Here is a 16,006-nt window from a genome sequence, read left to right on the forward strand (position 1 = left end):
TTCCTCCAGGGTTATTGCTTGGCTCGTTGCCTGCACCGTGAATCCACCACTCCTGGAGGCCATTTTTTCCCCTTTTTGTTGCCCTTGTTGTTGTAGCCTCGTTGTGGTTATTATTATTGCCATTGTTGATGTTGTTCGTTGTTGGATAGGACAGAGAGAAATGGAGAGAGGAGGGGAAGACAGAGAGGGGGAGAGAAAGGTAGACACCTGCAGACCTGCTTCACCGCCCATGAAGCGACTCCCCTGCAGGTGGGGAGCCGGGGGCTTGAACTGGGATCCTTACCCCGTCCCTGCACTTTGCGCCACGTGCGCTTCACCCACTGCGCCACCGCACGACCCCCAGTTTATTTTTTCTTATTGACTTATGAGCAGTTCTCATCTCTGTGGGTCTTAGTTTATGTCACATGTTTTGCAAAAAAGTAAAACTCAACTTGTGTATTCTTTTAGTAAAATAGGAGTGTAGTTTTATTTTCACATGTGCAAAGTTACCTAGATACCATTCAGCTAATTTTTTCTTCCTTTTCTTGGAAATATCACACTAGGTTTCTTATTTCATTCCTGGTTTATTTTCCTGTACTACTAGTACTTTGGTCTTGTAACAGTAGTTTTTATTTATTTATTTATTTTTATTTTTTTTATTTAAGAAAGGAGACATTAACAAAATCATAGGAGGGGGGGTTACAACTCCACACAATTCCCACCACCCAATCTCCATATCCCATCCCCTCGCCAATAGCATTCCCATTCTCTATCCCTCTGGGAGCATGGACCCAGGGTCGTTGTGGGTTATTTATTATTTATTTAAGAAAGGATAAATTAACAAAACTATAGGGTAGGAGGGGTACCACTCCACACAATTCCCACCACCCAATCTCCATATCCCATCCCCTCCCCTGATAGCTTTCCTATTCTCTATCCCTCTGGGAGCATGGACCCAGGGTCATTGTGGGTTGCAGAAGGTAGAAGGTCTGGCTTCTGTAATTGCTTCCCTGCTGAACATGGACGTTGACTGGTCGATCCCTACTCCCAGTCTGCCTCTCTCTTTCCCTAGTAGGGTGAGTCTCTGGGGAACCGGAGCTCTAGGACTCATTGGTGGGGTCTTCAGTCCAGGGAAGCCTGGCCGGCATCCTCATGGCATCTGGCACCTGGTGGCTGAAAAGATAGTTAACATACAAAGCCAAGCAAATTGTTGAAGAATCATGGACCCAAAGGTTGGAATAGTGGAGAGGAAGTGTTGTGGGGGGTACTCACTGCAAACTCTAGTGTACTACTGCTTTCAGGTATATATTTGCCCTGGTTTATGGATACGTGTGAACATATGCTCTCTCTCCTGGAACCTGGTCTATATCTAGGTTTTGGGACTTTGTTAAGAAGTGAACCACCTGTGATGGGATTAGAGAATACTATGAAAGGAAAGGTCTCACCCGAGTAATGAAGCTGAAGGGTTGTCATTCCACACCTGAAGTCTCTGGACACAGTCTGAAGTGAAGCATGTTGGGGTGGCACTCGTTGCATTGATTAGGTTGCAATCAGCGGATGCAATATTATTTGATAAGAATTGGGAGAAGCATATGGGAAAGTGGGCCTTACCCTAGGGTCCCAGGACTGGGGGAAGTTTAGGCGCTATAGTGGAGATGTGAGGTTCCTGCTGTCTTCGGGTTCAAGAAGACGATGGATAGTTACTGTTAGTATCACATTATTTGGTAATTGGGTTAACTTTGAAAAGTCCCTTTGTTAGACATACAATCAATTTTTACCCCTCTCATATTAATTAGTGATTTATATGACTACAATTCAATAGGTGTGTACATAAACACCATTCCTATCACCAAAAGATTGTGTCCCCACCCCCACCCCCACTGCCCTCACCCCCCGCTGGCCCAGGAAGCTGCATGCCCACCCTTCCCCTCACCACAGGGTTTTTACTTTGGTGTCCTACTTTCAATTTAACAGTAGTTTTAGATGCTTATAAAATACAAGTACTATACTAGGCTTGGCTTTCATTTAAATGAAATAAGTATTTCATTTACTATCGGATAGCCCAAGTATGCTTAATCTCCTGGATATCCTGAGGCTGTTTCACGATTTTGGCTTTTTTATTTATTTATTTATTTATTTATTTATTTATTTATTTATTTATTTATGTTTGGATAGAGACAGAGAGAAATTGAGAGGAGAGAGGGAGAGAGGCAGAGGGATACCTGCAGCCCTGCTTCACCACTCACGAAGCTTTCCTCCTGCAAGTGGGGACCAGACTTGAACCCAGGTTCTTGCGTGCTGTAGTATGTGCCTTTAACCAGTTGCACTACTGCCTGGCCCCTGACTTTTTTCTTTATTGGTGAGCAGGGTATTTGAGAATTTAGATGGGGTTAGTATACTACTCCAAATATGCTAGTTTCTTCAGTGGTGAGGAGTAAGCTTGTATTTCTCATAGCAGAGTAATTCTGTTAAATTTGTCTCTAAACCATTTAATTTTTTATTATCTTTAGTTTTTCATCCCCATACTGTCATTACCATTTATTTTTGTATTGGTTTACAGTAAATATAGTTGTTTACACATGTATAAAATGTCTCAAGTTTCTGTAAAAGCATTCTCATCCCCAGCCTAGGTCCTTCTCCACTATCATATGCCAGAACCTGAAAGCTGCTTTCCCCACCCCTCTCCCAGCCCCCAGAGCCCTTTAGTGTGATGTTGTACACTAGACCTCCTCCAAGTTCTACTTTGTGTTTGTTTCCACTTTCTGTTACTATTTTCAAACTTTTGTCCATAAGTAAGATCATCCCATACTCATCCTTCTCTGTTTCTGGCTTATCTTATATAACATTATTCCTTCAAGCTCTTTTGAAGAGGTGAAGAAGATGAGCTCATTCATCATTCTTAATAGCTGAGTCATATTCCATTGTGTATGTATACCACAACTTTCTCAGCCACTCATCTATTGTTGGACACCTGGGTTACTTTCAGGTTTTGGCTATTACCAATTATGCTGCTATAACATTGGTATGCACTGATATTTTTTGTATAGATAGGTTTGGTTCCTTAGTATATATCCTCAGGAGAGGAATTGCTGAGTCATGGGGTAGGTCTATTTCTAGTCTTCTTAGAGTTCTCCAGACTGCACTTCACAGAAATTGAATCGATTTAAATTCCTACCAGCAGTGCAGGAGGGTTCCTTTGCCCTGGAAACCTCTCCAACATTTGTTGTCACTGTCATTTATGATGTATGGCATTCTCACAGGTATGGATTGGTATCTCATTGCTGTCTTTATTTGCATTTCTTTGACAATCAAAGACCTGGAACACTTTTTTTCATATGTCTCTTGACCTTTTTGATCTCTTCTTTGGTGAATGCTTTGTTCATATCTTCTTTCTACTTTTGAATGGGGTCTTTTGTTGTTGTTGCTGAGTTTCATAAGCTCTTTGTATATTTTGGTTATTAGACTTTTGTGTGATATGACATGTAAAGATCTTCTCCCATTCTGTATGCAGTCTCTGCCTGGGTGGTGGTTTCTTTTGCTATGCAAAAGCTTTTCAATTTGATATAATCTTATGGTTTATTTTTGTTTTTCTTTCTTGCCACTTCACTGAAGTCATTGAAGATGCCTCTAAAATTTAGATGGAAATGAATGCTCCCAATATTTTCCTTAAGTATTTGATTGTTTCTCATCTAACCTGCAAATCCTTGATAAATTTGGAGTTTACTGTTGCGTGTGGTGAAATAGAGTGGTTCAGTTTCATTCTTCTGCACACTTCAACCTAACTTCCCCAGCACCATTTTCTCCACTTAATAGTTTGGCTCCTTTTGTCAAAAATTAGAAGTCCATAAATAGCAGTGGCATTAATATCATCCTTTGGAGGGAAGAGCACCTCAAAATGTAACTCTGCATCTCTTTAAGTTTCCCTCCCACAAGGATATTCCTCAGATTACTTTTTTTTTAAATATTTTATTTATTTTCCCTTTTGTTGCCCTTGTTTTTTATTGTTGTTGTAGTTATTATTGTCATTGTTATTGATGTTGCCATTAATAGATAGAACAGAGAGAAATGGAGAGAGGAGGGGAAGACAGAGACAGGGAGAGAAAGACAGACACCTGCAGACCTGCTTCACCACCTGTGAAGTAACTCCCCTGCAGGTTGGAAGCTGGGTGCTCGAACCAGGATCCTTATGCCGGTCCTTGGTGCTTAGATCAGGTGCTTCGCGCCTGACTTTTTCTCAGATTACTTTCTTTAGTGTAGATTCAACAAGATTTGATTGTATCGGGTTTATATTGACATTTCCTAGAATTTATATGAGAATGTTTCATATCTTGAGAGTGACATTTTTTCTTCTATATCTAGTTTATATTAACAGATAATTGGAATAATAATGAGTGACTTGTGAATGTTCATTTAACTCTCGATACAGTTTTCTTAATGAAAGCCATGTGATTGTATGTGTGTGTGTGTGTGTGTGTGTGTGTGTGTGTGTCTGTGTGCACACGTGTGCATGTGTATGTTTTCAACAGAGGGAAAGCTATCTTTCGTGTAAGTACCTCAAGCTAACTGACTGTGCCACTGGAACTCCAGGAAAGCTATCTCTCAAGTGACCTGATAGCTTATTGTCTCCATACTTTGTGCTGAATTATTGTTTTTTCCAGATAAGTATTGGTACTCACACACTCGAAGATGAAAAACTGGTTGGAGAATGGAATGTTTTTTTTTTTTTTAAACTATTTATTTTTGATAGAGACAGAAATTGAGGTAGGAGGGGAAGATGGAGGCAGAGAGAGAAACATTTATAGTACTGCTTCACTGCTTGTCAAGCTTCCTGCCTGTAGGTGGGGGCCAGGGGCTTGAACCCAGGTACTTGTGTACTGTAAAATGTGCTAGGTATGCCAACTTCCAGCCTGAATGGAATGTTTAAAGTAGTAGCTTCTGAGGTATATATAGTTTTAGTAATAGCAAGGTTTATGATGTAACCAAGAGAGAATAGTTGAGGTGGTCTGAAGAATGGCATAGGAAATGAGATAAATGAAAGTGTTATATTGACTATAATGAGTAACTGCAGAGTCCAAATTATAGAGAATAGTGATGAAAAGGCACTCAAGATTAGCAAGACAGAACAATGTATTATAATTGGATGGGCATTGGGTGACACGTAGGGACCATACGACCAAAGAATAATGATAGAGTCTTGTGATACTTTATGGGAATACTAGTAAATTTTCATTCTATGACAATGTGTATAAGACATCATTTTGTAATAAAAAGGATGTACATGACCCCCCCCCCCATCCATATACGTCTAGATACTTATCTCTAAAAGATAAGGTATTTAAAAAATATAGTACAGGGCCATTCTAGGCAGTGATACAACTGTACAGCACATGTTATCATGCTTGAGGACCCTGGCTCAAACTCCACCACCTATAGGAAGAAGCTTCAATAGATGTGGAATAGTGCTGTTGGTGTGTGTCTCTCTCTCTCCCCTCCCTGCCTCTCCTCAATTTCTCTGTCCTATCAAATAAAATGAAAAAAAAAAAAAAAGGGTCATGAGATTGATGAATTCATGGTCCAGACACCAAGCCCTCGCGATAACCCTGGTGGCAGTAAAAAAAATACATAGCACACCTACACAAAAGTCATACATGAAACTTTTGCAGTGTGTGTACACACACACATTTTTTTTTTTCCTAATAGGCAGAGCTAATTTTCCAGATAGAGAAGGAGAGAGGGAAAGGCACTACAGTGCAGAAACTTCTCCTGGTGTAGTGTAACTGGGTTCTCTGTGTGAAAACAGCCACCCTCCTATCTGAACTATCTTTCCAGCCCACCCAGGGTGTACCATCCTTCTAGTTGACATGACTATCACCTCTGGAGCTGTACTGAACATAAACTGTATAGGTAAAGTTCAATTTTGGTAGTTGGATAAGAAGAACAGTAACAATATTTGTTTTTCTACTACCTTCATTTCATTTAAGATGCAGATTATATTGTAATTAGTAAAATAAAAGGAAGGAAAAAAACCTTTTAAAATTATTTTTGTATTTTTTGGACAGAGACAGAGAGAAACCTAGAATGAAAGCAGATAAAGAAACAGAGAGGAAGAGAGACACCTACAGCATTGCTTTACTTCTGAAGTTTTCTTCCTGCAAGGGAGGGCCAGAGACTTGATGCTGTTCCCTTGTGCATGGTGCCTCACCACACAGTCCTTGGGGAAAGTAAACAACAACAAAAACTCAAGTTAACAGTATTTGCTAACATTTGGCACAATTTATCGTGGAACTAGTATTTGTTGAAGTTGTTCAATTTGCTGTGCTAAAAGTGTAGATACTGCCTAGAGTGTTAACAAAAAGGCCCTCACCTTTGAGGCATTTTACTTAACTGGGAATGTAAGGGAGAGGATGACTGTAATGATAGAGTTGATTATCAAATAAAAAAAAAATAACCTGAAGACTAGTGTTTAAAACAAGCTCTGTGATAGTTTAGAGGAGAGATAAATTACATCTGGTTAATTAGGAACTATTGATGTTTTCTGGAGTTGGTAGTTTGATACAGAAAGATTTCTATAATTTTTTTTTTTTGTTAGCTATGGAGTGAGGGCATTCCAGGTAGGAAATAATATTTATAAATTAGATGTCTAGCTATCTGAAGACTTAACTTAGTAATACTATTTATTTTCACCCTAAACTTGGATAACTTAGAACAGCATAATAGATTCTTGTGAAGTTTTAAAATAGGAGTATGATTCATGTTGTCAATTTACTTGGACAAGAATTATAGTTGCCATATCTGTTTTTCTAGTTAGTTAATTAATACAGTTCTTTAGTTTCCTGTTTCTTCTACATTTTCATTTGCAAATTGTTTTCGTAAAATTCCAAGTCCAGGAATAAATCAAACCACCTAATTGTCTGGCTGTCAGAAGTGAGTATTGAAGCTTTTGTTTTGCTCTCTAAATTATATTCGTTGACTCACGAAATGTAGAAAAATAAGAGTTTAGAGATATGATATTAATTCACTTGAAACAAATCAGTGAAATTCAGTCAATTTTATGTTAAGACTAAATGGAAAGTATAACAGGTAATCATTTAAGTTCATAGCATAAAAAGGGCATTCCTTTTCAGCTGTTAATTTTTTATAAAGGAATATGCATGCTCATTGTTAAAATTTTAAAAAATACATTAGGAAGTAGAAGAAAATTCACTATTCAGAGATTCCATTTTAGCATATTTATATGCTTCCTTTTAGCCATTTTATTATGTTTATAATTAGAAATTGCATGATCAATATATATATATATATATATATATATATATATATATATACACACACACATCCATGACATTTAGTATATGCTGTATTTCTGGTGTGCCTTCACTTCCTTTCTGAAGAACCAGTTGTAGGATTTCTCTTTATTTTTAAACTTGAAATACAGTTCACATGCTATTTAAATTGTACAATTCAGTGGTCCATAATTTATTTAGATTGTACAATCACTGCCACTATCTAACTCTAGAACATTTTACCACCTAGATGAACTATTGAATGTTAGAACCAAGTGGACCTTATTGAAATAATTTCAAGGAAATTACCCTTGAAATGAGCTTTGCGGGAGTCGGGCTGTAGCGCAGCGGGTTAAGCGCAGGTGGCGCAAAGCACAAGGACCAGCATAAGGATCCCGGTTCGAACCCCGGCTCCCCACCTGCAGGGGAGTCGCTTCACATGCGGTGAAGCAGGTCTGCAGGTGTCTATCTTTCTCTCCTCCTCTCTGTCTTCCCCTCCTCTCTCCATTTCTCTTTGTCCTATCCAACAACGACAACAACAATAATAACTACAACAATAAAACAACAAGGGCAACAAAAGGGAATAAATAAATAAAATAAATATTAAAAAAAAAAGAAATGAGCTTTGGAATTTGGAACCCCTCTTCTATCCTCCCCTTCCTACAGTTGATTGCCCCCTTTTATTGAAACCTTTCAGTGGTTCTTCAAAGAGTGAAAGATAAAAACTATTCAATATAATAGTCTGTAAATCTGGGCCATGCTCATATTTTAGCATTTTTGGAACCATAAATTTCTTGGGCAGTTTACCTCAAGCCATTTTCCCCCATGCATTTATAATACTGTTGGTCCTACCTACAATCTTGTTAGAAAATATTAGCCATAATTTAATGAATGCATATGCCTTCCTATAAAATGTTTCTTTTTTCTAGTAGACACAACTACTCATTCTCAAAAACTTATACCATATAATGTGATTTAACTGGAATAATATGGGTTCTCACCTGCAGTCTTCATATAATAGTTAGTAGTCTGCTTCACTTTCAAAACTCTGCTGTTTTACATAAGAAGCTACATGGTCTATCACTGACTCTAGTTACTTCTATATTTCCTCTTTGCTCTGGGTCTCTAGTTACATTGCAGGTAGGAATCATTTGCTTAGTATTTCCAACAACTAGAGAGCTTTACATAACATAAAACATGGGCTCAGGAAACAATGAGTGGGTAAGGCAGGGGGTAGATGTCTGTGGTCTTCAGTTAACAGGAGTGGAAAAATGTTTAGAAGTTAACAAAGCCAAACATTTGAATTTATTTGTTGCTAGTTGGCATGACTCACAATGAGAAATCAAATTTTACAATTCTCCATAGCAGTATTCAGAACCAAAAGACAAGGAGCTGCTTCTAACAAGTTTGTTTTTATTCTTGATTCTTTATTTTTTTTTTACTAATTATTTAGTAATGGTTGACAAGACTGTGGGATAAGAAGGGTAAAATTCCATACAGTTCCCACCACCAGAGTTCCATATCCCATCCCCTCCATTGGAAGCTTCCCTATTCTTTATTTTTCTGGGGTTATGGAGCAAAATTCTTTCTGGAATGTAGAATGTGGAAGGTCTGGCTTCTGTTATTGCTTCTCTGTTGGATATGCAACTTGGAGGCTGAAAAGCACTAGGATATAAAGCAGAACAAACTGCTTAGTCAGGAACCTACAGTTATAAATATAGCAGAGAAAATTTTGGGCCTTCATGTTGGAAGACGCTAGGCTTTCTATTTTAGGTATATTCCATTGGGCCCATAACTTCACTAATTTTTGCTTGAGCCTGACAGCTCACGTACAGATGGGCTAAAAGTATTGTATGGGTGTTGGTGGTATAGTGTTGAGCATAGCTGCCTTACAAAGTATTGTATGAGAAGATGGTGTCAGAGTATTCCCTGTAAAATTAGTTTTTCTCCCATTCTTGGAACCTCTGGGGCTTTGCTTGTTTTCCTTCATGCTTCTCCTGATCCATACCAGTTGATACTGAATTTGCTGATCTCAACCAAATCAGTGCAGCCAGTGCCACCTCAACATGTTTCATTTTGGACAGTGTCCAGAGACACCAGGCTTTGGATGTCAACCTCAGCTTCAATACTCTGGTGAGACCTTTCCTAACTCATGGGCCTTTCTAGTTTCATCTCAAATGGTGCAACTCCCAACATAGTTACAGAAGCTAGATATAGGCCAGGGCCCAAAGGATAGACAATATGTGCATATCCATAAGTTAGGGGAAAATACATGCCTTAAAATAAAAGTGCACAACAGTCTTCAGTGACTCAGTAAGTGCAGCAAGCAAGTAGAAAGAACTAAAAAAGGCACCATAAAGTACTTCAATAGTTTCTTTTTTTTTTTTTTTAATTTTTTATTTAAGAAAGGATTAGTGAACAAAAGCATAAGCAATAGTTTCTACTTAGACCTAGATGCCCTCCTCACCTACTTCCTATTTCACTTCCCTCAATCACTCTTCAGTCTAAACTCTGTCAGATAAAGTAACGACTATAAAAGCTGGATAAGATCAAGAGACCTAACAAAAAAAAAAAAAAAAAAAAAGATCAAGAGACCTGCAGACTTTAATGATGGCTCTTTTGGTCACTACCATGCCACCCCATCATCCAGGGCCCTAGTCAGGGTATCTTGAGATTCCAAACACAGTTATGATGGGCCTAGACTACTAACAGATCTCTGTCTCCACCATCACTGGTCATCTCCATTAGGAACAACATCATAAACCCTCTTGTGGGCCTCTACTGGACCTTGTCCTCATGTATAACAGTGGTAGAAACTGCCCCACTCTGATGGGTCTACCTACTCTTGACACTTGAGGAAGACTGGTCCTGAAATAAGTACAGCCTAGAATGTTCCTAGCTATGACCATGGAATGTGAGCTCAGACTAACAGGGATGCAGAGTTTACACAGGTACCTGTGCTAAATATGAACAGACATGGGCCCTAGGTCAGATTGATGGGGTTCATAGTTAATAGTATTCATGTACTTTCCCCATATTTGGGAGCTACTCTCTTGCCCTGATCCAGCTTTCTAGTCCTATTTTCAACTCTGACACTACCTTCCCAGACAATACTTTTAGCCCGCATGCATGTTAGCTTTTGGACTCAAGCAAAAATTATTTTTATTTTATTTTATCTTATTTTAGCAAGAGAGATACACAAAGAAACATAGTTATGGGTAGGAAAGATGTGAGAGACAGTATGATAGAAGAGACCAAAGCACTGTTCAGGTCTCATTAATGTTGGTGCCCAAGATTGAACTCGGGATCTCAGTGCTTCATACATGAAAGTATTTTGTATAAACGTTATGTTGTCCCTCCACTCCCTAACATATTTTTGAGAGATATGAAGTTAATTATCTTTATGGTGTTCTCTTTTTTGATTTTTTGTGTGTGGTGTTTGTTGATCATCATATCATTTGTAAGTAATAATTTTCATCAAAAGAATTTTTTTTGTATTCTACCCTTCTCCATTTTTAGATTTAACAACAAATATTCTTTACATAACAAAAAACATTTCTCTCTTTTTATGATGAGTAGTTTTTATTGATGTATCTTCAAGTTCATACATTTATTCTTTTTCAGTTTTCAGATCACCTTAGTGACAGTGTTTTTACTTAGTTTGATATAGTTTTGACCTCAAATTCATTTTATGTCTTTTATGTCACCACTTACCTTTTTGAATGTGTGTTAACTTTTGGAATTAAATTATTTATTTTCTCTTCAGTGCTCTGTGAATTATAGTTATTTGAATTTGCCTGTTAGATAGAGGCATTATTTTCAACCCGCATTTATATGGTTCTCTCTAACATTTTAAGGTGATTCTTTCCTCAGCCTGATACAGTTTTTTAATAAGCCCACACTCATCAGTCCTTCCTTTTATGCTCAATCTACCTGCACATTTCTGGATTTCTATCTCAGGGCAGCTCTCTTTTCTGAGAACCCTAGCTTCTTAGGCTTTCCTAGACAAACATGTTCTTCTTTTTTAAAACTACTGTGCTCCATCTGGAATCCCCCTTCCTGCACCAAAGCTTGGAAACTTTCCCTGTGCAATTAGCTGGGATATTTGTGGAGCTCATGTAGTTCGTTTACTGTCTTTTAGAAATTACTTTCCTTTATTGTTGGATTTTCAGTGCCTTGAAAATTATTGCTTCATATATTTTGTTTACATTGCTAGTTGTTTTAGGTAATTTGGTGAGAAAAAGAAATTTGTTTTTTCTTCTCAACTAGTTATTTCCTTAAATTTATTTATGTTTGTGGTAAAAAGTACATAGCATAAAATTTTCCATCTTCACCATTTTAAATGTGTAGTTCAGTAGTGTTAGCTGTATTCACATTGTTGCACAGTTATTTCCAGAACTTTTCGTCTTGTATAACTGAAACTGTTAACTATTAAACAGCTTCCATCTACCCTTTCTCTAAAGAGAAAGGTAGCTGTCACCTTACTTTCCCCTCCCTCTTCCCCACCCTTTGTTTCTCTCTCTCTTCCTCCCTCTTTCTGTCTTTCTCTTGTTCATCACCAGGGGTTATCACTGGGGCTTGGTGCCTACATAATAAATCCACCACACTTGGTGGGTGTTTTTTCCCTTTTTTAAAAAAAAAATTTTTTTTTTCTTTTATTTGATAGGACAGAGAAATTGAAAGGGTTGGGTAGAGATAGAGCTTTCCCCTGCAGTTGGGGGTCTTGAACTTAGATCATTTCACATGCTAACATGTGTGCTCAACCGGATGTGCTACCACACATCCCCTTACTTCCTGTTTCTATGAATTTAACTAATTTAGATTTGGCATTCTATGATATTTTGTCTTGCATAATGAACTCAAGATTTATCCATGATAGATTTCTATCCTTTTCAAGATTGTGTATTTTTCCCATAACCCATATGTACAACATTTTGCTTAGCTGTTCATCAGTTGATGGACATTTGGCTTTTATTCTACATTATAACTACTGGAGTAATGCTTTTTTCTTTTTTCATTTAATCAGAGCACTGCAAAGTTCTGTCTTATGTTGGGGGAGGGTGAAACTAGGACTATGGAGCCTCAAGCATGAGAGTCTATTTGCATAACCATTATGTTATTTACCCCAGCCTGAACTTCTCTTAGGGATCTTGCTTTCAGTTATTTTGAATATATGCTCAGGAGTTGAATTCCTGAGATGACATGGCTGTTCTATTTTCCTGTTTGGAGCTAGTTGCCATAGTACTTTACTTAGGAATTGCATGTTTTTACAATAATGCCAAGAGTTCATGGTACTCTGATTTTCTTTTGTTTGTTACTATTTAAAGGAAGATATGGGCTGGGGAGATAGCATAATGGTTATGCAAGGAACTCATGCCTGAGGCTCTGATGGCCCAAGTTCAATTCCTAGCATCACTATAACCCAGAGCTGAGCAGTGCTCTGGTCTCTCCCTACCCCCTCTTATTAAAGTATATAAAATATTAAGAAAGATAGATTTTCTTGGCTCATCCTATCAAGTAATTTGGGAGAGAAAAATTTTGTTACGTCTGTTGTTTGAACCTGTATGTTCTCTTAATTTCCACATTAGAAAAAATTAGTTGAAATCAGCTTTGGTTCTATGTTGTGTCATAAATACTCAGAAGTGTTCAATGAAAATATTCCGGTAAGGAGGTTAAAACATGTGATTTATATTAAGTGTTGTGTTCAAAATGATAACCATAAATAAATGTATACATTTTAATAACCATATATTCAGAAAAGAAATTGATTGGTAATAGTTTCCATTCCTCCCCCACCCCCTCTGCCCAACCTTAACCTCAGTCAAGCTAGACACCAACGCTAAACCTAATCCTAAATCTAAGGTTATGATTTTTAAAACAAAATTATACATATAGTAAGAATGTTATTTATGTGAATATATGTTGTGATTAGAACATCGGCATCTAACAACTTTAAATCAATAATGACTAAGCAAAGTTTTCTTACAATGTCTGGTATTTTTCAACTTAAAATGTGTGTGCCTTTATCATAGTAGTTGCTTCATATTCAGTCATTAATGAATATAGCATAATAATTCAAATATGAAAAAATAATTGAGTTATGCTTTTTGTCTAGTATAGAATAAATTAAGGATGGGAGTTGAGGGTGCTGCCAGCCCATTGATTTGATCCAAATATACAACTTTGAAATTTTACCAAGTTGTATATTTATGATTATTTGTGGATATGTTTTCAACTAAATTAAAGAAATTGTTGTTACATTGAAAATAAACTTATTTTTCTTTGTTCTTTCAAGGAAATGATTATTGACAAAGTAAACGGACAGGCTGTTCCTAGATATTTGATATATGACATAATAAAATTCAATGTAAGTACCTTATAATTTATATAATTGTCACTGCAGTAATAGATAAGACTAATATTATCAACATTATCATCATCATCATTATCATTATTTTTAACCAGAGCACTGCTCAGCTCTGGCATATGTTGGTGCGGAGGATTGAACCTGGGACTTTGGAGCCTCAGACATGAGAGTCTCTGTATAACCATTATGCTATCTCCCTACCCAATATAAGTTTTTAACAAAGAAAAATTGTCTGGTTATTTGTTTACAATGTGAGTGTAGAGATCCGTTTAACTCTTCTAAGAAAATGTTTTATCTTTGATTCGTTAAAGAAAAGTTCCCAAACTTTCTTACTGTCTGCCATACAAAGAAAAGAAGAAAAACTGTTGAGTGTTGAATATAACTTGGAGGTATAAATGTTTTTCATGAGTAAAAGCAGGGAAATTAAAAATGAAATGTAAAATTTCTTGTAATTTGATGCTTAAAAGTTATATTCCGTACCCATTTCCTATACTTTTAGACTATCATAGAATCTGTCGATTGCGTTTAATTATGAATGTCTAAATTACTTAGGCAGTACAAGGTAACTTCTGTAAATGCAAAGAACTTTCAATAGTGTAAGTCTATCAAAGATATAATCATTTCTCTAGACATATATTATTCAAATTGCATAATCATTTAGTATTCAAACCAGACAGAAAGAAATTAAGAATTCTGGAATTAAAAGTGCTATTTAAGTTTTAATGTTTTGAAGATACACAACAAATTTTTCAGTGTACATCCCTCACTTTTGGTTGAGTTTTTGTAGTTCGGACACTTCTAAATTTAAGAACATGAACCCAAGAAACTGTCTGGTTTTAATTCTGCTTTGCTTGTTACTAATATACTCCTCAAAATTAAGGCTTTTCAGAATTGTCTTGATCTTATTGCAGATCTGAGATAATGTTCATAGATACACTGGGGCATAATAGCTATGGGTGTCCATGTTTCTTTGTTAAGGAGTTAGACCTGTCTTTGCTTCTTGATAGTCTGCATTAATATATGTTCAGTACATATTTACCTCTTAGCTTGGAAATACTATTTTAGACAACGGTCTTACTATTATTTTTTTCAAAGAATTTTCAGCACATACAAAGTATAGAATGATATAAAGGATTCTCAGGGCCAGGAAGTAGCACACCTGGTTCCATGCCACAAGGAACTGGGTTACAATCCCTGCTCCCCACCAGCAGGTGAGCCATGAAGCAGGTCTGTAGGCATCTATCTTTCTCTCCCTCCCTCTATCTCTCCTCTCCCCTTGATTTCTCTCTGTCCTGTCAAATAAAAATAGAAAGCAAAAAATAATAATGGAAAAAAAAAATGGCTTCTGGGAGTAGTGTTTTCATAGTGCAGGCAACAAGCCCCAGTGATAACCCAGGTGGAGAGAAAGACACACACACACACACACACACACACACACACACATACTGTGCCTCCCTCCCTCAGGTAATGACTGTCATATTTGCTGAAATATATCTTTTTACCATTGTTTTTACTATACTTCTATTTTTTATTATTTATGATTTAATAGTGGTTTACAAAATTACAAAATTTCAGGTTATCATTTTCACAATCATATGCTATATGTAAGTCACTATACTCACCATCAAAGTCTTGTGCCCCATCTGTCTACCCACAACCATCCTAGTTCTCATCCAGTCTAAGACAGTTTGGCTATCATTGTATTTTTTGCAAGTTTGTTTTTTTTAGTGGTCTATATTTTCCATATGAGAAACACTTTTGGGTAAGTGTGCCAGGCTAGCGTTGCGGTCAGGAGAGAGGATCCAGAAACTCGTGGCGGCATGGTAATACAATTCTTTATTCAGATGGGAACACCCCAGAGTCAGGTGTGAGCACAGCGGGTTAAACTATGTGGCACCAAACCGTAATGGCCGCCTCCTGCTCTGCATGCCAGCCATTCTCCAGGTCAGGACGAGGGACAGAAAAGAGAGCGAAACCAGGAACAGAGGTGGGTTTTATGGGATAATACTAGAAGTGGCAAGTCGGAAATGCAAATGGCTAGGAAAGGAGGTAGAGAGAGGCAAAAGGCATGCTGGGAAGGTGGAAGCGTCCTTAGCAACTGTTGCAGTTGTTTTAACTGGCAGGAATTAGCAATACCTTGAGGGGATAAGGTGGTGGGGAGACCTTTAGTCATTTCTAAGACAAAGCAGAGGATTGGTATGTAAATAATAATACTTGCATGGAAATATGGTGGTTTGTGGGCCCTGCCAATGTTCAACCACATCTGCACAATTTCCCAACAAAAGTATTTTTCAACTCATTACTTATCTCACTTTTCATAGTCATGCCCCACTACCAGTTCTGTCCATTTTATCTCAAATAATATAATGTTATATTT

General features: G+C 37.3%; 1 protein-coding gene across 2 annotated transcripts in view; it reads left to right on the forward strand.

Moving 5' to 3' along the window:
* The window catches only part of RNGTT (RNA guanylyltransferase and 5'-phosphatase), a 301,664-nt gene that overhangs the window by 103,238 nt on the left and 182,420 nt on the right, over window positions 1–16,006 (forward strand). For both annotated transcript variants that reach the window (XM_060205495.1, XM_007533539.3), the window contains exon 10: window positions 13,558–13,629. In XM_060205495.1, the coding sequence (XP_060061478.1) occupies window positions 13,558–13,629 (72 nt within the window). The remainder of the gene's footprint in view (window positions 1–13,557; window positions 13,630–16,006) is intronic.

This window comes from Erinaceus europaeus, chromosome 13, assembly GCF_950295315.1.
Source record: "Erinaceus europaeus chromosome 13, mEriEur2.1, whole genome shotgun sequence".
Lineage (NCBI taxonomy): Eukaryota > Metazoa > Chordata > Mammalia > Eulipotyphla > Erinaceidae > Erinaceus > Erinaceus europaeus.